The 25,045-nt window shown below is 57.0% G+C and overlaps 2 protein-coding genes across 3 annotated transcripts in view; one reads left to right on the forward strand and one right to left on the reverse strand.

Annotated features, from left to right (window-relative positions):
* The window catches only part of FYCO1 (FYVE and coiled-coil domain autophagy adaptor 1), a 63,274-nt gene that overhangs the window by 18,244 nt on the left and 19,985 nt on the right, over positions 1-25,045 (reverse strand). For both annotated transcript variants that reach the window (XM_075547232.1, XM_075547233.1), the window contains exons 5-14: positions 21,566-21,672; positions 20,208-20,351; positions 18,377-18,467; positions 14,459-16,795; positions 13,545-13,637; positions 12,879-12,997; positions 11,753-11,920; positions 10,931-11,080; positions 10,104-10,315; positions 7,352-7,484 (exon numbers count right to left, since the gene is read on the reverse strand). In XM_075547232.1, the coding sequence (XP_075403347.1) occupies positions 7,352-7,484; positions 10,104-10,315; positions 10,931-11,080; positions 11,753-11,920; positions 12,879-12,997; positions 13,545-13,637; positions 14,459-16,795; positions 18,377-18,467; positions 20,208-20,351; positions 21,566-21,672 (3,554 nt within the window). The remainder of the gene's footprint in view (positions 1-7,351; positions 7,485-10,103; positions 10,316-10,930; positions 11,081-11,752; positions 11,921-12,878; positions 12,998-13,544; positions 13,638-14,458; positions 16,796-18,376; positions 18,468-20,207; positions 20,352-21,565; positions 21,673-25,045) is intronic.
* Positions 1,035-2,054, forward strand: CXCR6 (C-X-C motif chemokine receptor 6). Its single transcript, XM_075548966.1, has one exon. It carries the CDS (start codon positions 1,035-1,037, stop codon positions 2,052-2,054), a length of 1,020 nt encoding a protein of 339 aa, XP_075405081.1.

The raw sequence follows: 25,045 nt of genomic DNA on the forward strand, positions 1-25,045 counted from the left end.
TGGCCGTAATGGAAGGCATTCTAAAGCAATGGAAGCGGTGTTTCTACAGCTAACGCAGATTTTGATGTAGTGGGGGGCGCGTCCCCAGGTCTCTGGCACGGGGTGGGGGAGCTGAGAGCGGTTTCTGCAAGTTCACAGCAATATGGGCGCCTACCACATGAAGTGGGCTAAATGGCTTGCCCTGAATCCTGGAGGTGGAAAAGGTGGGTGGGCACTGGGTGTCCCATGGGCCACAAAAGCAGCAAGAGTGTTCCTGAAGACCAAGTCGCAGGACATGAGGTCCATCAGTGGGATGCGATTGGCTGTGTCGGATGAAAGGTCATTTGGGGTTGGGGTCCAAGGAGAAGTGCCCGCTTGGCTGGCCACGAAGCCGGCTCGGCCAGTGCTGGGGAGCCCTAGGCTTTTCTCCGCCTTGTTTAATCTGTGCAAATTGCCTTTTAAAATCCAGGTCACTGAGGGGGCATTCAGAGATGGACCAGCCCACCCAAGCAGAGAAGATGGGTCATTCCCTAAACACTCCCCAGTCTCCATGAGCCCCTGGGCAGGGTGGCTTGTTCCAATTGCAGTTCAGGGGAAATGGAACACAGGAAGGGTGGGCAATGGCCATGAGACATGTGTGTGTGTGTGTGTGTAGACAGAACCTTCCAGTTCAAAGAGCGTCTTCGTTGCTTTTCCAAAAGGAGCCTATGTTTGCTAAGTGGCCGGCAGAGAGAGAGCATTCAGTTATGAGGTCACCCAGATGTGAAAGAGAGAGCGAGCGTGTTTTCAGTTATGTGAGGTCACCCAGATGTGAAAGAGAGAGCGAGCGTGTGTTTTCAGTTATGAGGTCACCCAGATGAATGAGCTAATAATGAAGAAGCCCTCATCCTAGCTACTTTCCAACACTCCGGTGGGCTGGGGATGGGGGTGGGTTTAAGAGATCCCCACTACCTAAAGGTGGCCAATGGGACGGTGGGGAAGTCTGGGAGTGCCGGCCTCAGTCCTAAATAAATCCCCTGCATTCCGACCGGCAGGTGCTCATCAGAACAGGTACCATGGACGAAGAGTACGTGGACCCTGGGTTTTTCAGCACTGTCAATGACAGCAGACAGGAGCATGATCAATTCCTGCGGTTCAAGGGGCTCTTCGTGCCCTCCATGTACCTGGTGGTCTTCACCTGTGGCCTGGTGGGGAACTCCCTGGTGCTGGCCGTCTACATCTTCTACCAGAAGCTGAAGAGCGTCACAGACGTGTTCCTGATGAGCCTGCCCCTGGCTGACCTGGTCTTTGTCTGCACTCTGCCCTTCTGGACCTACGCAAGCATCCATGAGTGGATCTTCGGCAAGTACACGTGTAAAATCCTGCTGGGGGTCTACACGCTCAACTTCTACACGTCCATGCTCACCCTCACCTGCATCACCACGGACCGCTTCATCGCGGTGGTGCAGGCCACCAAAGCTCACAACCAGCAGGCCAAGCGGATGTTCTGGGGCAAGGTCATCTGCCTGGCCATCTGGGTGACCTCCCTGCTGGTGTCCCTGCCGCAGATCATCTATGGCAACGTCTCATCTCTCGACAAGGCCATCTGTAGTTACCATAACAACGAGATCCCCACAGTGGTCCTGGCCACCCAGCTGACCCTGGGCTTCTTCCTGCCCCTGCTCGCCATGGCCGTCTGCTACTCCGTCATCATCAAGACGCTGCTTCACGCACGCGGCTTCCAGAAGCACAAGTCTCTGAAGATCATCTTCCTGGTGGTGGGCGTGTTCCTGCTGACGCAGGTGCCCTTCAACCTGGTGAAGCTGGTCCGCAGCACGCGCTGGGAGTACCACGCCATGACCAGCTTCCAGTACGCCGTCGTCGTGACCGAGGCCATCGCCTACCTGCGGGCCTGCCTGAACCCTATGCTCTACGCCTTTGTCGGCCTCAAGTTCCGGAAGAATTTCTGGAGGCTCATCAAAGACGCCGGCTGCCTCCCTTACCGGGGCTTCTCAAGTCAGTGGAAGTCTGAGGAGACGTCCAAGATGAGTTCTGCCTCCCACAACGTGGAGGCCACCAGCATGTTCCAACTGTAGGCCGTGCCGGGGCGCGCAGAGGTGGCTCCGGAATGCAGACGTGTGGAGGGGTCCTCTGGGAGAGCCGGGGCAGGCTCTGCGTTCTCAGGGGGAGCAAGCACTCGCCGTGAGCTGCTTGGACTGCTTCCTCGCTTCTCCCCTCCTGCTTTGAAGGACTCTATTTCCTACCACTAGCCCCATGAATGCTGTCAATAAGGGCAAGAACACATGGCTTTGAAGAGCTCAACTTCTCCTGCACTAGGATGCAGCACACAGTCAGCAGGGCAACCAATGGGGGGGGGGGGGGTGACAGTCTGGGCCCCCGCGAGGGAGCTCAGAGCAGCCGTGCAAACAGGAGCTGCTCCAGGCAGCTCCCACCTCAGGCCTTGCCTCCTTGAGAGGTAGGTCTGACCTTTACAAAGGGAGAGCCTCAAGCTGTCTACTTCAGGAAGGACTAGCAGTGGGGGACGGTTGTGGGCCCCATCAAAGGAGTGACCGACAAGTCCTGGGGGCCCTGGAGCGCCTGAAACGATGCACAAGTTACACAGTCTGAGTCTGTGTGCCTCCTTTCTGACAGGGACTCTGGTTTGCTCACTTAAGAACAGAATGACCCCATGCTTGCCCCTCCCCTCCCCTCCCCACCCCAACACACACACACAAACAGCGTGCGGTTTTCATGACAAGAAATAAAGCCCTTGTATGGTGTCCAAATGGCTTTTATCCCTACGTGCATTCATTCTATTTTGTGATGCAGGGAACCCCGAAACTCGCTCCCTGTGAGCCCAGCACGCAGGGCCCGAGCAGGGCTGGTCAGCGTTCGGGGTCCTGCTGTCCAGGAAAGAGCTGGGCCGCAGCATCAGCGATGACAACCCGGCTCCTGCACCGTGGCTGCCAGCCTCCAGTCCAAACTGCAGTGCCTGCGCTTCTGACCTAGAATGTGGTCACAGGATGTGGTGGTCTCAAATGTCAGACTTCTAAACGTGCTCGCTAGATACTGGCAGTGTTTTGGGGCTCCTGCACCGCAAACTCACTCACGGAAAGAGGGAGATTGCCCTGACAGCAGCCTGACAGGGAGGGGGCTCCGTGACTTAGAGTGGCTTATTGCTGAGTTTTGGGGCTTGGGCAAACCGGAGTGGAATCTCGTCGGTAAGACCCTGGGCAAGTCTTCCCGCCTCCGCTCCTCAATGGCAGAGTCCACCTCTCCGGGCGGTGCGAGCCGCTGCCAAGATGATGCCCACGGGGTGTCTGTGTCTGTGGCAGTGCGTGCCTGTGAGCAGTACTATTCTCACTTATAGAGGACGGCCTCTATCTCGTTCCCTGGGGGCCACTGGGCAAGGGAAGGCTGGTTTAGGCTCCAGTGACATGCACCCTGGTCCAGCCGAGCTGAGGGGGCCTCGCAGGGCTCACCCAATCCTACCCACCACGCCACCACAAGCAAAGCAAACAAGTCAACTCTGACCCCTGGGAGCCCGACAACAGGGCAGAGCAGAACCACCCCCACGGGGTTCTGAGGCTGTACATCTCTGGGGGAGCACACAGCCTGCCGAGCACGTGGTGAGCAGCCCAATGCTTAACTCAGTGTGCCACCAGGGCTGGGTCCCTCCATCCACAGGGACCACCGAGAGCTTCATCAACCAATGAAGTGGGCCCCTCTCCTGGGGCCGAAGGAGACCAGGGCACTGCCACCCAGACACTTGATCTGTGTGTGCCCCTGGGCAGGTTACCCAGCCCCATTTCACTGTGTGCATGACATCCCCCGCTCCCCATTCTTATGGAAACAGTGTGCACTGTGAACTCAGCTTGCGATGGCAATAGAGAGGCAGAGGCTGAGACCTCCAGGTTTCCTGCCACTAGGTCCCTGCCAGGTGAGGGATTCTGGAGATCCAGTCTCTCCTGGGGCCTGCCCCACCAGGCCGACGTCTGCGTCTCTGCAGGCTCCCTACGCTTTTTGCCTCTGTGCACCCGCAGCCCCCACCCCACCTCAACAGCAGCGTTTCTGACCCCTCCACCCTCACCTGTCATTCACCATCCCACTCTGCCTGGAACCCAGCTGCACTTGAGGAGAGCTGGTATCCTCCCGAGCCGCCCCCCACCAGGTAGACACGTCTACTGCCACGCAACCCTGGCCCAACACAGTACCTCGCCTCGCGGGCCAGAGCGCTTTGCTGTCTGGACTTTGCCTGACTCACACCAATAGGCACAGGCACCATCTGCACAGACTCCACCCCAACACTGAAGCCGACTCTCACCCTCAGACCGTGTTCTCTCCTGACTTGGCCCTCAGCTCACACACACAGGGCAGACAAGACTGCACTGGGATGTGGGCAGCATTCTGAAAGGCCAGACGGGCTGTGGGTATACAGTCCCTGCTGCCCCAACAGGCTCCCAAGAGCTAGAGCCACAGGCAGCGGAACAGGGCCCCCCCGGGGTTCTCGGTGGATGGAGGCGGCGGCCACAGGTGAGAAAAGCCTGGAGCAGGGCCGTCGGGGGCAGGGTGGGGTGTCGTGCCATCGCTGCCTCCTCTGCAGGGGCTCCCAGGTACCCATCTATCCTTCCTGACACACAGTCTGTTTGGAATGCGGGTGGGCCGCACTGCCCACCCTTCTGAGGAGACTGGTTCTGGGAGCTGGTGGATACCTGCCGAAGCTCACAGCAGAGATGGGGGCCCGCACGGCCCTGTGCAGCACTCGCCCCCCCCCCCCAATGTCGGCCTCAGAGCAGTCTGTGCAGACAACCCGCTGCCAGGTGCCTGCCAACCAGACCATCCTCACCATATCCTGTCCTAGTTTTGTCTCTGCTGCAAGGTGTCAATCTCCTGGCCGCTAACAAGAAAACCACAGCCGTCCCCTCCCCCACCCCTCACGCTCTCTCCACAGAACACCAGCCGAGGCAGTGGCTGGCAAGGGGCTCTCAGGGACAGTGGTTGGTTCTCAACCCCTTTTGGGGTTGACCGACCTTTTCACAAGGGTCGCCTAAGACCATCGGAAACACATTTTTTTCCGATGGTCTTAGGAACCGAGACACCACTCCTCTATCTGTCTCCAGGCGGGTCCACCCGAATCCAGATGCGCCCACCTACGAGTACCTGGTGTGAAGTACCACGCTACACCATGCTTCAAAACAAAATTCCATTGATTTGTCATTAGAAATACTTCACAATACATAATTACATACTGCTTTTGTGAAGAATCACTATGTTTTCATTTAGTTCGATTTGTAACAATGAGACTACCTTCTGCAGTCAGATATTTACATGATGATTCATTCATAACAGTAGCAAAATGACAGTGATGAAGTAGCAACGAAAATAATTTTATGGTTGGGGGGGAGGGGCTGTCACCACAACTGTATGAAAGGGTCTCGGCATTAGGAAGGTTGAGAACCACGGCTCTGCGGCAAGTTTAAGGTCACCCAGCCACCAGGAGGTGAACATCTACTGGCTTCAGAATCTAAAGCCTGAGACCTGGCGTTCCTCGACTTCCTCTCTGTATGCAGACCCAGGACAACGCTTCCACTCCTTGACACCGCGCAAGGCCAACGCTTACCATGGCTTTCTTTCAGAAACACTACTTCCAAGCTGTCCACTCAGTGGCATGTGGCCTCCAGTGGCCTTGGATGGGCGTTCCGACCCTCTCAGGATCCTGACAAACCTAGGGCTTCGAATCTCCGATTCCTTCTTGGGAGTCATGGGCTTTGGGAAGGGGGCTTACATGTAAGACCAAGCCACCAAGGGGGCTCGGAGTTTTCTCATCTTTTTAAAAGATGCCCGGTGATGCAGGCTGCCTGACTGGGGTGGGGGTGGGGGTGTCGCTCCCTATCCCTTCCCCCATAAGGCTAGAGGGACTGTGGGCTCCCCTACCCACCGGTCCCTGGTCCACCTTGGAGCCGGGGCTTGCAGCCTGGCAGTTTCCCTTCCCTGGGGTGGTTCCTAATTTCCTGTGGCTGAGAACACATTTGTTGTCAGTGGTCAGAGGGCCTTCTGTTTTCGTTGCTAGTGGGAAATTCTGGGAAAAGGGAAGGCAGGAACTGAGGGAACCAGGGGCTGCAGTGGTCACTTCTTGTGCAGGCTGCATGAGGTGGCCAGGAGGTGAGACACTTGGCAGCCAAAGGCAGTCTGTCCTTCCAGCCTGGAGGCTCCGGGTCCTGCTCACCTGACCACCTACCTGGCTGGGAGCTGAGTCATGAGGAGTTGCCAGGTGATGCCAGGCAGTTTGCATTCAAGTGTTTATGGAACTGAGCACGCACGAGGCCCACAGTGTCGAGGAGGCCCTTCCAGAAGAAGGGGGACAGGCTCGGAAGTAACTGTGTGCGGCTGGCTTTCAGGAGGCTATGGCATGGTGGTTTTAGTCACACTCTAGCCAGAGCAGGGAAGCTGTGAAGAGACACACTTGGCCTAACGTCTGCTTTGCTGGCGCTTCAGTGAAGATCCAGAATGCAAGTCTCCCACCCACCCAGCGGAAATCCTGGGCACCAGCAGCAGACTAGTCCTGGCCCCGCTCTGCGCTGTGAGCGGGAGCATCAGGAAACCCCTCAGGTGGGAGGATGGGGGGCCGGGTCCCCCATGGCCACCGGCCTCTTGATAGGGTGGCACTTCGTGCCGTTTCTCTCTTTTTTAAAAAACAGTCCTTGCAGGGCTGTCCTCAAGAGCCTGGATGGAAAACAAAGGCACCTGAAAACCGAGGAAGCCAGCGGGGGACACGACCGACGGGACCAGGTGCTGCAGGAAGGGCTCTCCGTGCCTGAGCACAGGGCAGCGCCAGGGTCGCGCAACATCGTGAAACGACCGTGCCGGCTGCAGTGCAGTCAGGGAGCCTGGCGTGCCAGGGCAGCAAACCTCTAGCTAGTTCTCTCTCGCTGTCCACTCAGCCACGCATGCGTGCCCACACACATATACCTCTGCTTTTAGAACTTGGGGTTTGGGGGCAAGGCTTAGCTGGAGCCAAAGTGAATTCTTGTAGAACACCTCTATCCAAGACAACCGGACTAAATCCCAGCATCCTTTCTTCCGGCCCCGTTACCACGCCTGTCTGGTGGTTCCTGGAGACGAACGGCATTGGCAAGGTGCGCCACGCTGCTCTGAGCACGGCCAAACCAGGGCAGGGCGGCTCCGGCCCCCTGGGGTTTCTGTCGGCCGGGAGACCACTGATGCAGCCCGCAAAGTGTGTGGCGGGGCTCAGCACTGGTCCTGCACAAGGGTGGGTGTCCCAAGTCCCGTCCGAGGACCCCCTCCCTTTAGCACCAACAGCCAGGCCTGCCGCCAGTCTGGATTTCTCGGTCTATTGACGCGGCAGTGACTGAACGGAGGACACATTACTCACTGTTCACCCAGGCTTGGGTCCAGAGCACCGGCTTCAGTGGGCGTCTCAGGCAAGGAAGAGCCCGACTCCTGAATCTGGCAAAGCTCCTCGTCGGTGATGATGTCAAACACGGCATCGTCGGGAGGCCTGCAGTCTGCGTTCGCATGAGTGGGAGCAGGAGAGAAGAGACACACACACAGGGTGTTATGCATGGGCTGGGGAGGAGCCCCGGAGTGTGTGCGGGAGAGGGAGCAATCCACGGGGACACTCAGTAATCTGCACCCAACTGAAAGCTAGTCTGGCCACATGGGAGAATGGTGGCTGCTGGTTCACACCGAAAGGCAGACTCAGGGACCGAACGCATGAAACCGATGCGTGGCTTCACATAGCTTAACCTCTCAAAGGCAAGGGGGCTCACAGAGGTCTTGGCATGTGTCTGAGGACCCTCACTTAGAAGGAGAGGCACATCAACAAAGAGCCTAACGAACAAGGACACACCTCCGCTGCCTTGACTCCACGCTCCGTGAGACACACGGGCCGCTCTCCTTTGTGCCTCCATGAAAGCAGCATCCTGCCTGATCTGACATCACCCCAATCCACTGAGGGTCAGGACTGGCTGCAGACAGGACACCAGCTGTGTGGGTGCCCCATGTGGTCGGTTGCCACCCTAGTCCCCTCCTGCACATGTCATGGAAAACACCCGCAAACCTAACACATACAAGAACTGAGGAAGCAGGAAGTTTCAAAAATCAAAACCAGAGGCTCTGGCACAGAGCCAGTCCCGTCGTCACTGGGACCCCAGTGGTGGTGAGTCAGTAGCGAGGGTTCCCAGCTGCTTCACACAGTTCATGGGAGCTACCCGCTCACAGCGGGCCCTGGACGGGACTGAGGGCAGGCAGCGCTTTGCCCCGTCTTAAGGACTTGAGCAGCAGAAATGGGGGTCAGGGTTGGCTTCTCTCCATGAATGCAGCCACACCCCGGAACCTGGCAGAGTGGGGAGCAGAGGCAAAGGAGGGCAGGGAAGTGGGGACAAGGACTCAAAGTGCTATCCAATGAAATCACAATCAAAACCTCACAGGGCCCTTTCACAGAAAATGCCGGATTCATGAGGGAGGAGGGAGCGGGGAGGGAGGGGAAAAAAAGAGGACCTGATGCAAAGAGCTTAAGTGGAGAGCAAATGCTTTGAAAATGATGAGGGCAAAGAATGCTTAGATGTGCTTTACACAATTGATGTATGTATGTATGGATTGTGATAAGAGTTGTATGAGCCCCTAATAAAATGTTTTTTTTTTTCTAAAAAAAAGAAAGAAAATGCCAGATTCTATCATTTCTACGGATGGAGGAGGAAGGGCCCGTGGAGTAGCTAAACCTTGCCCAGGAACCAAGCTGGAGGGCTCAGTCTATCTGTAAGGTCTCCTGCACATCTACAGTGACCACCAGAGCGTGGCGCTGGCCGAAGACAGGCGTGTGGACAGCAGAACAGACACGACAGATGGGTGGCCAAGGGGAAGCCCCGGCTGGAGGCTGGACGGGGGGAGGGAAGACAATGCCCAGCAGGAGAGCGATGGGCAGGAAAAGACAGACAACGGGCAGCACAGAGAGAGGTCTGAGGACCATTGGTCTCCCCGGGAAACTTGCCACTGACTCACAAGAAGAAGTTGTTATTAACAAACAACAAAACCCAGTTGGTCTGGCTGGAAGAAGAATGCTTTCAAGCCCTGGCAGGAAACAAGCCCTACTCGCCTCACCCGTCCGCACGTTAGAGGCCTCAGTGCCCGCGCAGAGGCCTCAGTGCCCGCGCAGAGGCTGTAAGCTGTTTGTGAGAAAATAGGAGGGTTTAGGCAGAGACATACGACGCCAACAGGAAAACCAACTGACCCACAGAGGAAGAAACGGATCCATCGCACTAACCAAAATCAACATATGTTCTTCAAAAGACCCACCTCCTTTCTGGGGGGTGGGGATGGGCAGAGTGTCTATCGATTCAGAAAAAATGTCTGATTAAAAAAAAACAAAAAAAACCCCCAAACTTGCAACCATAATAAATAGATCTCAAAACTTAAAGAAAAGGACAAAAGATCTGAAGACTTAGCCGATAAACAGACACCGCCAAGCACAGCACAGTCAGTTCTCCATGTCCACTGAAAAAGCAACGGGCGTGATGACCCCTCGGTCAGCAAGACAGGATCCCAAAAAGCCAGCTGGCCGGAAGCCAGGCAGAAGCCAGAGGCGTCCCCAGGGACAGTTCATGGAGGCCTGTGAGGCCCAAGTCTACCTCTGCCGCCTCAGCTCTGCAGCCAAGCGAGCAGCCTGGCTGACCGGCGGCTAGCTAGGCTGTGCTCAGAGCAGCAGCGCAGGAGCCAAGTCCCGCTTCCTTGACTGGGCCAAGCAAGTGGGCACACAGGAGCGCACATCCATCCTCCTTGGTCAATTAAGAGTGACCTGCAAGGGGAGTGGGGAAGATGCTGCACACACTTCTGGTGTTGGGTTCCTCTGGGAGAGAGCAGGCTGGATACCAGGGTCGAGACTCTGGGTGACAGCAGCTCCCAGTGGGGATACCTAAGTTAAGGAGTACACGGAGCTCAGCCGAAATGCCACTGAAGCATGCCACGGGACTATTCCTTTCTCATGTCTCATGCCATCCTAATTGCACCAGTCTCCAGTTGTGGGTACCCTGATTCGTACCCCAATTTCGTGCCCCAGTATGGAAAAGTGACTGAAGCTAACCATCGGGAGCTGGGGTGTACACTACAGACAGCTGCAAGAGCCTGACCTTGGCCTCTGGTGAGCTGGTGCCCAGGCTCGGCGGTCGGCATCGTGGGGCTGGGCTCTTCCTGGCTGTTGCCCGAGCTGCTGCTGTCAGGAGAGCCGGGGCCCTCGCTGAGTCTCTGGAAGCAGGCCCGGCAGCAGCGCTCCTTCTTGCCGCTGTGCTTGGACAGGACGTAGTTGTTGCAGCAGTAGTAACAGAAGATGCGGCCACACACCCTGGGAATGACGCAACACAAGAGGGCTGTGAGACTCAAGTGGGCTGCGACCAGAATGGAGCTGGGTGCTGGGGTGTGGACGCCACAGGGCCCTCGTCGGGCCTGCCTCTGCTCCCCTGTCAAGTGTAGAAGTAAGGCGCTCCCATGCTGTTGAGACGAGCGGACCATTTTATTTTATCTGCTAATGTCCTTGGAGGCAGGAAGCAGCAGTGTGTGGCTGAGCCCAACTTCCCCGGCACACCAATGCAGGCGTGGCCTCTGTGCTATGGCCACAGAGGGAGACCACAACCCTCACTGGCGGGGCCGGCCACCTGCGCCCTGCCTCAACCCAAGCTTCACTTTGCCTCCCTTCCTCGGGCCTAGCAAGGCCTGTGCCAGGCCTGGGTGTGTCAATGAAGCACGCCCCCTCTGGAACCTTCAGGTTGAGCGAAGGACCATGGGTTGCTGGCCTGTGTGCTTCGTGGCTCTTTGCGGGGAGGTGTCCCCCTCAGCTCTTCCCTTCACCTCTTGATTAAACTCTCCAGTGCACCCTTGCCGAGCCCTGCAAGTCCTGTGAGGTCCCTTCCCCTGAAGGGGGATGGCAGGGTGTCAGGAACCCTGGGTGCTGCCCGCTGACCTGCAGTGGTGGCGCCGTACCATCCAGCTGAACTCCCGCTTGCAGTCCAGACAGTGGCTGGCCTCGGTGTCCCCGAGCCACCGCTCCTCGGCGCTGAGCTTCTGTTGGAATTCCAGGGCGTCAGACTTCTGCCAGAGAGCATCTTTGTCCCTGGGGCGACCATGGTGGGACCACAGGGGAAGGAATCCGTGAGATGAGCGGAACGGCCGTGACTCACTGCAAACTACCGATGCAAAATCTCTCCACCCTGCGGAGGAAAGCTCTCCCACTCCACCCTGGGGTCTACGCCGCCCCACGTGCTGATGCGCCCCTGCAGGGCCCATGGAAGCAGACGCACAGTAAGGGCTCTGTCCACAGCAACAAGGTACTGAGTGACAGCTCAACGTGTTGTCATGAAGGCTGGGGGCTACAGGCACACGTGTGTCCCTGTCCGTCCCCCCGCACCATGGGACCACCTTTAGATTCCGAGGATAACTAGTCTAGTTACAACTAATCCCTGGGGGAGCAGTCCCAGGGAGGGACAGGGGCGTGAGGCTTCCAAGAGAGGGTCAACGGCACCTGTATCTGCCTTGGGGACCAGACGTGTCGTGCAGAGACTTCCTAGCACCGCTGCCCTTCCCAGCAGGAGGCAGCTATAGGCACCATGTGCCCCATAGTTATGTGCTCACCAAGGCCTAGGCCCTTAAGCTGAGCTGCTGAAGCACAGGGCAAGGGGCACGGCGCCTGTGTCTCTGGGGGACACCCAGCTTTCAAAGGCCGTGTGCGCACCAAAGAAAAACCCCAGAGGTGGGAAACCCCGGCCACCTCAGACCCCTTAGCCACCTGAGCAACTCAATCAGCCGCTCCTCCAGGTACTTCTTGGTTTTGTTCAGGTCGTCCAGGTCAGCGAGCATCTTCTGGTCATTCTGCTCCCGCGTGGCCACCTCCTCACACAGCCGGCTGTAATACTCCTGGAATTTTGTCGTGGCCTTCTCCAGATCCTGCTGGGTCCTGGTGCAGGACACGAGCTCCTTCTCACTCATCACGCCTTTCCTCGCTCTCCCTGCCCTCAGGGCTGACCCAGGGCACCCTGTGTCCCAGAGTTATGCATGCCTAGTCCTCAAGACTCCCCCCCTGCACCAAATGCCCCCACCTTCCCCAGCTCCCCAAGTACAAGGGGGTCTCTGGGAGGCCAGGGTGACCGCAGACTGCTAGGAGTGTCCCATGGGAACCTAGAGCTCGCTAAGACCAGGCGCTCTAACGCTACTGTACCCCTCACACACTAGCTGTGTTTGTGTGCCACCCCGAGCCTCATTGCCTCATCTAGCAAATGGGGTTAATAACACCTACCTAAAACTGCCGGACAATTAAACGTGCACGCACAGGTGCAGAGTACTGGAAACAGTGCCTGGCACGGAGTATGCATTACTGAAAGCGCTGCTGGCACCAAGGGCTGCCAACTCGAAGGGCGGCCACGAAGCTATCTGCCCCTGTAAAACGGAGCATGACCCTCCGCCAGGCCACTCATAGCTGGAGCCAGGCAGTGGCACGGGGTTTGGTTTGCACTGCCAGGGTGCCCGTGTGCTGCAGTTTCAAGAGGTCCACTACGAACCACCATGTTGGCAGCCCCAGGTCACCGCAGGTCTGCACAAGGAAGGTGTGGCAGCCGCTTGTGTAGAAATCACAGCCTCAGGGGCTACCCTGGGGGCAGTTCTACCCTGTCCTGTGTGGCTACTAGGGGGGCATCGCCGCGGCGACAGCGGGCTTGGCTTGTTTGGTCAGAGTGCAGCGGGCAGACAAAGGACCTCACGGTACTGGGGGAGCTGGCTGGGGTAGACCGGCAGGCTTCCCAGGGCATTCGTGGGGCTCAAGTGCGTTCTGGGTGTGGTCTACCCCAGGATGACTACCGGCCAGGCGCCCGCTTCCCTGCAGCCTGTACAGTGGCTGTGGCGTGAACGGCGTAACAGACCTCTCCAGGTTCTCACGCAGGACGGCCCCCTCCTCGTCCTTCCGCAGTCCGGCCGCCTGGCACTCTGCGAGACGACTGCTGGCGCTTCTCAGCTTCTCCCTCAGATCTGCCTCGGTGGCCTGCCGTCGGGGAGAAGACACTCAGGTTGGCAGGGGGCTGAGGGTATTGTCTGCGACGTCTGGCTGGGTCACGGTAGGTAGAGGGGTGTATACATGTGTTAAGCTCCAGAGGCTCTGCACTGGGGGGACACACTCCAATGAGGGTCTTGAGGTGACTGGGCTTGTGGTGCTTGTAGCGGGCAGCATGCATCATGGTCTGTGGGGGGATGGGGATGGGGACAGTGTTTACTGGAAAGAATCACAGCTCTGAAGACTGCTGGGCAAGTGTAGAATCTCTAAGGCAAAGGATTAGATGGCTAAGCCCCTGCTTTCGTAAGAAGCCAGGGCAAGGTGAAAGACACTCGCCCCCTCCAGTCAGGTGTCTCGGGGGCAGGAGGGGTTGTCACCCAGACTCCGGGAGCACGGAAAGAACTGCGGACAGCTCGGCCTGGGAATGGCAAGCCCAGCAGTCCAGACAAATCAAGCCAGAGGGCCCCTTTCCTCAGAGGACCACATGCCAGGTGTAGAATGGCCTGGTCAGGACACCTGTTCCCTCGCCCAGCCCTACCTTCAGCTTCCCCTTGGCCTCCTCTGCAGCCCGGAGCTTCTGGTCCTGCTCCTCCAGCTGGCCCCTCAGGCTCCTGGATTCTTCACTGGCTGCCTGGGGAGACAGGAGGAAGAAAGGGATCATAAATAGGTCCTTGTTCTAAGGCTATGGGTTCCACCCTCCGAGTAGGGACAAGCAGCCAGTTCTTACCCTCTCCCCAAAAATAGGGTCCTCAGTACATGTTGAGCTATTGGGGGAGGGGAAACACCCCCCATGGTTACGCAGTTAAAAGCTCCAAAGTCCCTACACTTGCAGTTTCCAGTGCCCAGTGAGCCGCAGGGAGTGGTCCAGGCAGCCGGCCCTTGCACAGGCCCAGCAGTGTAGCCTGAGGAGGGGCAAGAGGACCAGGAGTGGGCTGCAGACCCCATTGCCAGCAGATGAGTGACAAGCAACGGAAGTGAGAAACCTGGCCTTCCTGCTGTGGCCTTGCTTCTGGCCCTCAGATGCCGGATTCAGACAAATGGCCGCTGCTGGCCTCTGGTCTCCTTCCCAAGGGCTTCATGAGAACATGCGGAGTGGACTCTCTACCGCGGCACCTACTCTCCAGTAGGCTGCCAGGGGAGGGGCTGGCCTTCAGACTGTCCTGTACTGCGGGGGGGGGGGGCACCAGGCAGTGGGTTTAAGGCTGCCAGGTGGGAATGAGGGCCCAGGGATGAGAGACTCAGATCAGCAAGGCCGCGATGGAATCGCCTGCTCTCTAAGTGGTGGCTGTGAAAGCTAGGCTTGTTTGTGACAGCCATTGGCTTCTGGCCAAGGCGCCCCTCTCCAGCATCCTGTCCCTGAGGGGATCCTGTGTGGAGTCGTGAGCCACGCACGACCCAGGGCCACCCAGGGTCCTCCAAGGCCCCCACCTGGCTCGTGGTGGCCCGCATTACCTTCAGCTGGTTCTGGTAGTCCATGATCTCCGTGCTCAGTTGGAACTTCACGGTATCCAGCTCCTGGCTCGCAGCCGCCTGGAGGCCCTGGGCGTGCTGCTCGGCCTGAGCCAGCTGGGCCCGCAGGCCAGCCAGGGCGCCAGCGGTGTCCTCGGCCTCCGCCACCCTCAGCTTCTCCTGCAAGTGCTCCTTCTCTTGCTGCAACCCCGCCACTTGGCGCTGCAGGGCCTCAAGCTCCCTGGTGGATGCCTCTTTGGTATCCTGCAGCTCCTGGCTGACTTGGGCCAGGGCCCCCTCCACACGCTCCTTCTCCGCAGACAGGGTGCAAACCTGGATGCCGAGCTCGGCCGTGTCTGTATTGGCCCGGTGCAGCTGCTCCTGCAGCTCTGCATGCTCAAGCCGGGCTTGCACGGAGCCTTGCTTCACCTGGCTCAGCTCCTCCTGCAGCGCCTGGAGCTCGGCCACCCTCTGCCGGGCCTCACTGGCCCTCTCCTCCTGCAGCGCCCCTTCCCGCTCCGAGCACTGCAGCAGCTCCTGCACGTGGGCCCGGTTGAGGGCTTCGCTCTGCTCCTTCAGCTGCTGCACCAGGGCCTTGTGCTCCCCCAGGACTGCCTCGGTAACACCCAGCTGGCTCTGCGCCTTCGCACGGTCATCCAGTGCTTCCCGGAGCCGGCTTTGGACGTCCACCATCTCAGCCCGCAGGCGCTGGACCTCCTCCTGATGAACCTCCAGCTGCACCTGAGACAGGGCCAGCTGGGAGGCCAGCTCATGGGAGGTGGCGTCTTGGGGAGGGCCAAGCCCCTCTTGGCCTTCCTCTGCCGTCAGGGCCTGTGTCGGCTCGGTCTGCTGCTGGCGCTGGCTCTTCAGCTCCTGGAGCTCCCTGTCGCGGGCCTCCATCAGCTGCCGGCACCGCTCAGCTTCCTCCCGCAGGTGCCGGCATTCGTCCTCCTTGCTCTGCAGGGCGGCATCTTTTTTTGCCACTCGGGTCTTCATGATCTCCTTAGCCTTCCTCACAGCCAGGAGGCTCGCCTCCATCTGGTCGCCCATGAGCCGGATGCTCACCTGCTCCGACTGCAGGGAGGCCAGGGAGCTGCAGATGACTGACTCACGCCGCTGCAGTGCCTCGTAGTCGGCCTGCAGGGCCTGCAGCTTGTCCTCCAGCAGCTGGTTGCGCTGGAGAGCGCTCTGCAGCTCCTCCTGCAGCTCCCTGTTGGTCTGCTGGGGCACCTCCTGGGCATGGCTGGGCTGGCCCCCCTCCAGCTGCTGGCAGCTCTGTGGCTGGGGGGAGCGGCCCTCACCCGCCACAGACAGCTGTGGGCTGGGCTGTCCAGCCAGGTGCTGGATCCTCTTCACCTTCTGGCTGAGGTGGTCCTTGTCCTGAATGAGCTGCTGCTTCTGCTCCTCTAGCTCGCCCACATGCTGGCTGAGCTGGGACAGCTGGGTCTCCAGGAGCTGCAGCTGCCGCATCAGCGCCCGGGACTCGTGCTCCAGCAGCTCCTTCTCCTGCCGCCGGCACCGCTCCTCGTGCCTCGAGTCCGCCAGCTCCTGTTCCGCCATGCTCATGTGGCCCAGCGCCTCGTGCAACTGGCTTCGGAGCTTGGCAGCCTCCTTCCCCTTCTTGGCCAGCTCTTCCCGGAGAGGGGCGATCTCCCTGACGGTGCCCTCCAGGCAGGCCCGAGCCTCCTCCTTCAGCTGCAGCTCCCTGGTCAGCTGCTCCAGCTGGCTGCTCTGCTGCTGGTTGAGCTCCTGGAGCCTGCTGTTCTCCCCCTTGATGGCACAAAGCTTTGCCTCCAGATCCTGGATGGCCGAGGCTGAGCCACTGGGGGTGGGCTCTTGCTGCTCCGTTGTGTCCAGGGCCTTATCTGCCTTCGGCTGGGGTCTCCCAGCCAGTGGGTCCCCAGTGGCCTCGAGCTCCTGCACCAGGGGCCACAGCAGGGACTGTAGCTGCCTCACACCTGCCTGGAAATCCTCCCGCTCTTCGGCACCCAGCTCCAGGGCCTGCAGGCACTTCTGCAGCTCCTTCACGGCCCCTGTGGTGGCCTGGGTGACCCCCCACTGCTTCTCCAGCTCGGCTGCCAGGCGTGTGAGCTGGGCCTCCTTGGCTGCCCAGCTCCCGGTCTCCGTCTCCCTCTCCTTCTCCACACGCAGCTGCTCGCTCAGTGAGCGGACAGCTGCCTTCAGTTCCTGGTTCTCCTGGTCCAGCTGCTGCATTTGCTCCTGCAGCTTCTTCTCCCGCAACTCCAACTGGTCCAGCTCCAGCCGCATCTCATCAAAGCCCTCCAAGGCCTCGCTGGTCATGGGGCTGTTCAAGTCGAAGCTGGAGGCCATCTCCTGGGTCTGGGGAAGAGAACACATCACACATGGCTCTGGGAGGGAATACCAGGACCCCTTGGAAGAGCTTCAGGGTTGAGTTAAAGCCTAGAATCCCCCAACGCAGTCATTCGGAGGCCCAAGGTTAGTCTGACAAGCTGTAGGTCAAAGGGCAAAAGAGCCTGTGCTCAAGGCACCATCAGTGCATTCCCAAGACCCGGCACCTCAGGTCCGTGGTCCGAGGAGACTCCCACCGGCCTCTCCCATGCCGCCCTCCCGTAGCTCTATTAAAAGAAAAGATACCGGTTCTCGGAGTGTTACACGTAAGACCATCACCCCACTGACCAGCCCTCCAACTCGGATTAAACCCTGGTTAAACCATGAGAGAATGAAAGATGACTACTTCCTACAACAAAGCAAACACTTGCTCAGCAGTTCCCACCGACTGACCCTGGTTACTTCCGGTGCAACCCTTCCCACCCTCCTTCTCTGAGTTGTGCCTCAGTGACAAATGCACAGCCCCTTGGATTCCTCTCTGCAGTCTCTCCAGCTGCGCTCCCGGCCTCCTCGCAGAGTTCTTAAAGGAGCAGGCTGTTCGAGGCCGGCCTTCCCATTAGCTAAGCTAACCCATCGCTCAGGGTTAAGATGACTGCGGGAATCTTGCTGGTTCGAGGTTTAAAAACGATCTCAGTGCCATTAGTTTAGTAGCTTGTCCAGCTTCCGTGGCTCCAGAAAGTCGGGAGAAGGCCAGGAGAATTTTCAATTCTGCCCTACATTTCCCCACTTTTGATCAGGTAGCTGGGCACCACCCAACTTTTCTGACTTCCATCAACGCAAACCAGGGAGGTGGCTGTTCCAGGAGGCAGCGGTCCACGAGGTCCACGTCCTCCTCCTTTGCTCTGGATGGAGACCAATCCTTAATGCTCCTCAGCGGAATCATTTGTTACATTTCTATTATTGATATCGGTATACTTTCCCATATATCCGTATACAGCTGGGAAGGACACATTCATGTTTTTAACAAAAATAACCAAACTTAACCCACCGACTAACTTTCTTGAGTGCCCTTGCCAACGCCGGGCCCTTCAGCACTGCACATGTTCTCACCTATCCCTCCCCGCAGCTCCCTCGGGCCAGCATGGCTCTGTTACTCCCCACCTTCTGGAGGAGAGAGCAGTAAAGGGCCCCGGGGAACAAGAGCCGAGGGACTCAGTGTCAGGATTGGACTCCATTGAACGGCTACCATGAAAAACTCTAAAAATAATTTACTTAGTCCTAGTTGTAAAAATCCAGGCTTGACGAAATTGTGCATATACTCCAGGAGTCAGACTGCTCTGGTCTCAACCTGTAGGTCATGACCCCTTTGAGAGTCGAACGACCCTTTCACAGGGATCGCCTGATTCTGAACAGCAGCAAAATGACAGTGATGAAGTAGCAACGAAAACCATTGTATGGCTGTGGGGCACACCACAACGTGAAGAACTATTCCAGGGTCACCGCACTAGGAAGGTTGAGAACCGCTGGGTTACAACAATAGGTAGCTGACGTCACCTGTGGGCTGCTGGGCGAAAGGCCCGAGTCTGGCTAATGCGCCCTTTCTGCCCTCACCTGTAGGTAGCTGCTCACCAAGCTGCTCATGCTGGAGGTTCGGCTGGGGGCTTTCCACACGTGCGCAGAGGAGCTGAGAGCCAGAGTCCTCCTGTGGGGTCACACATACATACTTGTACTAGGAGCAGAAAATCAATTGCACGCACACATGCATGCATGCCCTGGCAGTCGCTGGGCAGCCAAGGGGTGGAAGGAGGCCTTGCCTTCCCCGCTCGTGTGTGCGGAGGTAAAACCCAGCTGTGTTCCTCATGGAGCACATTCAGGTTAGCCTGACCCACCCCTTCAAAATGGAAAAAAATAAAAATTAGCACGTATTTCCTAATTTGGGGCTTAACTTTTCCCTAAATATTTAATACTTGCTGAGACAGGTTAGGAAAGAGGCTGGACTCTTCCACCCTCTTATCTCAAGTTTGAATGACTGAGGAATGTTCCCAGTTGACGGAGATGGGCCTGACCACACCTAGCACCCAGTTCCCTTGTAAACGTGCCGCCTGCTAGGATGGCCTGTCTTTTTCCGTTTCTTCCCCTTTCTTGCAAAACGAATGTGCTTTTCTCCCCGGTACAAACAGCGTGGCTCGGCCCACTCCCTAGTTTGGGCCGGCTCAGATTGAACACGGGAGCTGGGGCGGCCCAGACACCTTTAGCCTTGAGTTGAACCCAAGAACAAAGCTCCCAGGGAGAGGACTGGAACCAGGAATGGGGCTGTACCAGGTGACTGATGGCAGTCCCAAGAGCTTTGGCTGCAGACCCCTTGGCGAATGCCTGCCGTTGTTTGCCACCAACTACCCGAACCCTACCCAGGTGGCCTCAAGTGCTGTAATTTCCCACCTCTTCTCATGAGTAAACGTGTCATTCCCACTTAAACTCAATGGTTACAGTGGCTAGGCTGTGATCCCCAAGATCAGCAGGTTGAAACCACCGCCGTTCCGAGCGAGAAGGATGGGGCTGTCTACTTCTGGAAGGTCTCAGGGACTCACAGGGCCGGTTCTACCTGCCCTGCAGGGCTGCCAGGAGGAGTCAGTACTGACACGATGGCAGTCAGTGTTGTGTCTCTGGTTTCCCTTGTTTGGTGAGACACGGTCTTGTGTTGCCTCCTCTGGGTCTCCCTTTGCGTGATGTGTCTCTGTCCCGTAAGCCTTTTTCACACCTTCCTAGTTTACAAGCCACTTCTCTGCCTAGTCAAGGCTTTGGCCGGCACAGAAGGCTTGGCTCCCGACTTGGCGCTCTTAGTGAGCACCGAAAGAACCTTCCACTGGAAGCTGGTTCGGATAACACTGTGGTCCTGTCTGCTCGTGAGGAACAAGTAGGCGTCGGCGTATTTGAAAAGGGCTCATGGTCACTGCTTTCTGTGACACACACAACGCACCAGCAAGCCCTGCTTCTAGTTCGAGTCCCTGCCCTGGGCAGTGCAGCTGGAGAGCGGGCCCACACAGCAGGAAGCTCTACTGACCGTTGCGAGTCTAGGTAGACAGAAGTGTGATGTGCTGGCCCTCACTCCGCATTTCCAATGAAACAGGGTTTTGCTTCACCAGAATCTTCCCCTCATAAGCTCTGTAACCTTTCACCCAAGCCACCATCAAATGTCCCCCAAATGTAAAAGCCTCAGGTGTGGGTGGGGTTGGCCGGCGAGGGCGGTGCACAGCTGGGGGCCTGCAGCTGTTCTGGCCGGGCAGGATGCAACAAGGTCAGAAAGCAAGTGGGAAGGGTGCCATGCGTTTGATTTTTATGTATTTTACTTTGCAAGACCAACTGCTTTAGGCAGGTGGCAAACTTCAAAAACCCCATGCCCTTCTCTCCCTTGTCTTTCAAAAGCACCGGTTCTTCCAAGTACCTGGCAAATGTGGGCCAGGCGGCATCCAAGTCGTAGCCCCTGGACGCCAGGTCAAAGTGAACCTCAGTCAGCTCGTACAGTTGGCCCACAATGTCTGAGCTCAGCTTCGGCTTCAGAAACGGGCTTCGGGCGTAGTACCAGTCACTGTTGGGAAACACAAAGACGTGTGGACCGCAGAGGACAGAGCGCATTCACTCCATTTCCCAGTGCGGCTCTGCCGCGTCAAATTCCAACTCATTTTACTAAGTGCACCCACACACACCGGTTTTGATTTTGGCTGTGGGAATACACAACTCTTCAATGGCCTTGTTCTTCTTCAAAGGCATCACTGGAATGACCTGGCTATGCGCCCGTTTATTATGCACACAATGCCTATTGCCCCCAAAAGATGTGATATGCTTTCCCATCTCAATCAAGGAAGGAGTCCTTGGGCAGTGGGGCTCTCTGTGGAAAAACCCCCTCGCAGCTTCCACTTCTCCAGAAGTCAACCTGGGGCCCTGAACGCATGGCTGGTTTGTCTAGACACCCATTTAACAGCCAAGGAACACAGTCACTAACCAAAGATGTTATGTGAGCCTCTGAGGGGGTGGTGATGTCATTTCATGTGAGGCAACAGGAACCAAACCAGATCCACACGGAAACGCTTACAGATCTACTTGGCAGATGTGGGTGAACCCGAGAACCAAGATGTTTTTGATGAGCTTCACGGATCAATACCGGGAACAAAATACCCGTAAAACCCAACGTGCACACGACTCAACCACACATGAGATATGCATTTTCCTGTCAGCCAGTCTTAGAGCCGATGGAAGGAAATGCTCTTTTTGGTGTGTGGGGGTGGTGGGGTGGGGGTTGTGGGGGTGGTGCAAAGCTGGAAAAAAAGCGTGGAAGGAGCTCCGGTGGCTGGTTCCGGGTTTTCAGCTCCTTATCCGATCCCTCCCTCTTGCCTCATACATTCCATCCCCACCTCCTTCCTGTGCCCCTGTACTAGCTGACCCCCATGCACAACTTGAGCTCCACAGCGCCCTGCGGTCTGGGATGCCTGTCAGTCCCCGGGAAGCTCAGACCCCTGGTTATTCAGGGGAAGAAAGCCCCCAAGAGAGGCCAACAGAGCAAGCCAGGGCGGGCCTGCCCATGGGGACCCAGAAACCAAGAGGCCTGAGTCTGAGCTCCAGCGGCCTCTCTGAGCCTCGCTTTCCTTAGCTGTCAAAACCCAGTGCCAGCTGCCAGGCCTGGGTAGAGGAAGGGGAGAACGAGGTGGGTGCTGGTTTCTGCACAGGCCAAGGCGCAGCACAGACGGGCAGCGCTCACTGCTCAAGAGGGGCTTTAGACGGTCCCTGTGGGGCCTGAAGACTCACCTGGTGACTTTGGTGTTCATGAAGCACTGCTGTAGGGTGTCTGCCAGTCTCTGGTGCACCAAGGAGTAGCGGATAAATGCTCTTCCTTTCCCCAGAGAGGTCCGGAGCTGAACACAAAAGAGCAGATTGTGTAAACGCAGCACAGTACTGGTCTCAGTCAAACACAGACCCCACGGCCTCGTGGGATGGCTTACAAAAAAAACCCCAGATGAATGGCAGAAAATGTCACCCAACCCAACTCTTAACAATTTGCTCCTCAGTGGCCCTCGAAGGACACCAACCCGCTGAAGCTGCTACCCCAGACGGCAGGGCATGAGGTGGGCAGCCTTCCTACTGAATGCATCAAGAGAGATCGATGACTGGGAGGCTCCCTAGAACCTGACTGTGGGTCCTACTGGAATGCCATTCTCTCCTAGGTTTGGGGTCAGCTGTTAAAAGCCTGACTTAACTGGGAAAATGCATACAATAAGGCCTCACCAGGTTTGTGAAAAAATTCCATTCCACTTTCCAATAAACTTGTGGAAGTCCCCCCACCCCACCCCACCCCAGCCGCAGTCTACAATAAACCTGGAAGTAAAAGAAAGGGCACCTCCCGCCAGAAGGGGGCTGGCAGAGCATGAGAGGGCCTGATCATTTGGCCGGTGTCCCACTGGGTGGGTCTCAAGGTGTAGAGGGGGCAGAGACAGGGGAGGAGGCTGCTGGGGCTTGGCTGGAGCACTCATGGAGGAGGGGAGAGAGTAAGCAACAGGGCCAAAGTGTCTAAAAGATATTTTTTTAAGTTGTTTTGCCAGATGTGTAACCTAAGGACTCATCAAGTAGCATCCACACATCTGTGCACTTTCCTGTGAGGACTTGTTCATGTCGAGACATTTCAACTCCCTGCAGTCAGGTAGGTGTGCAGGGGCAGGGCTGTCTCTGGGCAGCCCCATCACATTGCACGTGGCAGGCCGATTCCTGGGATTCCGAGGACCAGTGCAGGCCTCTCTCCAAGGCCCTACCTCTTCCCCAGAGCTCATATCTCTATCAGGCCACGTACTTGCAGCTGCAGCAATCTTGAAGTTTAAATTCACTTCTCCAAACACAAGTTTTAAGGAGGTTTCTGGAAACGTGCTTCATTATGCTGGTTAGAGAGCAGGGCTCTGCTGGCTGTGGGCACATAGCTGCCGGAATGGATGGGGAAACGAGGGCAGGCACAGAAGACACTCATCACTCGTTTGCAAATCAGAAGTTCAAGGAAAGCAGGCAGGAATGCAGACGCTCCCAAGCCACTACCAAAGTCCATTCAGTCGGGCTCTGGCTCTGACTGAAGGGGACCCGGGACCCGGGACCCGCATGCACCCTTCTCCATCCCTTCAAATGCTGCCTGGGTGGTGTGCATGGTTTCTGCTCAGCTACTAAACCCAAGGGATGGGGGGCATTGAACCCACCCAGAGGCACTGCAGAAGCTGGGCATGGCAACTGATTAGGATGAGAGCCAAGAAACCAGAGTTCTACTCTGTGACACACGAGTCAGGATGGTCTGGGCCATCGATGCTCCAGACGGCAGCGTGGTTGCGCAGCCGCATCGGCGTGGTCCTGATGCTGGATAAACCCTGGAGAGGCACCTCTTAGCCCGAGCTGTCTTTATTCTGGTTGCTGACTCAAGGAAATGCTACCACAGCATCAATGTTTTTAAAAACACAAAAAGGTGTGAAACCTCCTCTCCACAGAAGCTGTAATACAAACCCCACCTGAAGTTCATGGTTTGAGGTGTCATGGACAGGAAATGACGTGTGGCCAGGAGCCCTGCCTGCCTGATTGCAGGCTGTCCAACTTGACAGATGCCCAAGGGGAAACCTTGATGTGCCAACCCCAGGTCTAAATACCTTTCCCTAAGTGAGGAGTGGTGGGCGCTGAGACCTGCTGAGCAAGGCACGTGAAGACACTCTTGGGCAGGCTCCCCAGGCCTTAATAAGGACCCCATGTCACAGCTCACACCCACAAGCTCCTGAAACTGGGACTCATCACCATTAATGGCAAACTGGCCACCACTACTCTTTAGCACACTCACTAAAACGTCTGTGATGGCAAGCGTTTGAGGCGGTGTTTTCAAATTAGGCCTATTAAGGGGATTGAGTGTAGATAAGGTGCCCTGGGGGTGCATGGGTTAAGTGCGGGGCTGTCAACCCCGAGGTGGCCGTTTCTAATCCACCTGCTCCTCCAAGAGAGGCAAATACAGCCTCCTCAGTAGGGGCACCAATCTCTATGCTAGCCTACAGAGCTGAGCAAGAGGCACAAAGTGGCTCAGTGGCAGGGGGCTTTTAGAAAAAGGGAAATGGGCATTTTAACACGTAGTCCAAACAGTGTTAGGAAGGAAACAATAGTTCCTTTTTACTGCAAGCAAAGCACGGCCTGATCTTTTAATGCATTTACGATTACTTTTTGAGATCCCAGGCCCACTTTCATTACCTAATTCCTCATTGTTCAGCTTCTAACTAGAACCTGTACACGCTACACTGAGAAGTGATACAATAGCAGCAAGGACACTGCATGTCTTTGAGATGATCTTGCTGTAATAAGCCAGGCCGCTGTGCAAGGGTCCCAGGCCAAGCAGTTTAAGCAGAGCCTAACGCTGACCCTGAGGCCTGGAGGACCTTAACACAAACTACTGCCTCCCACAGAACAGTGCCTGCAGGGCCTCTGAGCCAGCGGTCAAGCACATCCTTGGGGCCCGCAGGGGCTTTTCCCATAGTGCCTATAGATCCCAACAACATGGACCTTCTAACTGTGTGAACTTCATTTTATTGGAACTACAGCCGAGGTAGACCATGCAGAAGGTGTCAGTGGCAGTGAACGCAGGGCTACGCTCATGGTCTCCTGCTGCTTCCTAAATGCCGAGCAGAGGCTGTGGGGCTTTCAAGGAAAACCTCAGGGAATCAAGCTCTTTGGTGACTTAATGGTATTCCACCAATTACTGAGGCAGAGCAGAATGAAGGTGACTTAAGCCTCTCTCTTTCAAGAAGAGGGTGCCCATGTGTTTCAGCCAATCAGAAGCCAGCTCACCTGGGGGCTCTGGTGATTTTTTTTTTCAGTAGTCATCCATTCATATCTGAGTCACTTAAAACTCCATGCAGACATTATAGAGAGACTCAGAAGCAGTGGAAGGCCCTGGCGGGGAGGAGATTGACAAGATTGATGCAGACCTACAAGGACGTCTCCCAGGTTAGAGACGGGCATCAGGGTCATGTTGTCTCGGGGGAGAGCTGGCCCTGCCTGGCAATGGCTTCCCTTCTCCAGGAGAGGCTTCTGCAGTCAAGCTTCCGCATTTGTCAGTGGGGCAAGGGTGCACAGGAGTTAAGGGGACATTAGAGTCTGAATCTAGGCATTCAGAGAGATCCTTCCATATGCTGTGTGGTTTCCACCAAGGTCTTTAGCTTTGAACTGTGAACTCCCATCTCCCCCTCCTCCACTGCTTTTCTGAAGAACGTGCTCCCACTGTGT

The sequence above is a fragment of the Tenrec ecaudatus genome, chromosome 4 (genome assembly GCF_050624435.1).
Source record: "Tenrec ecaudatus isolate mTenEca1 chromosome 4, mTenEca1.hap1, whole genome shotgun sequence".
NCBI classification, from domain to species: Eukaryota; Metazoa; Chordata; class Mammalia; order Afrosoricida; family Tenrecidae; genus Tenrec; species Tenrec ecaudatus.

Excerpts from the sequence above, each read along its gene's own strand:
- CXCR6 (XM_075548966.1), top strand. The coding sequence starts at position 1,035 with ATGGACGAAGAGTACGTGGACCCTGGGTTTTTCAGCACTGTCAATGAC.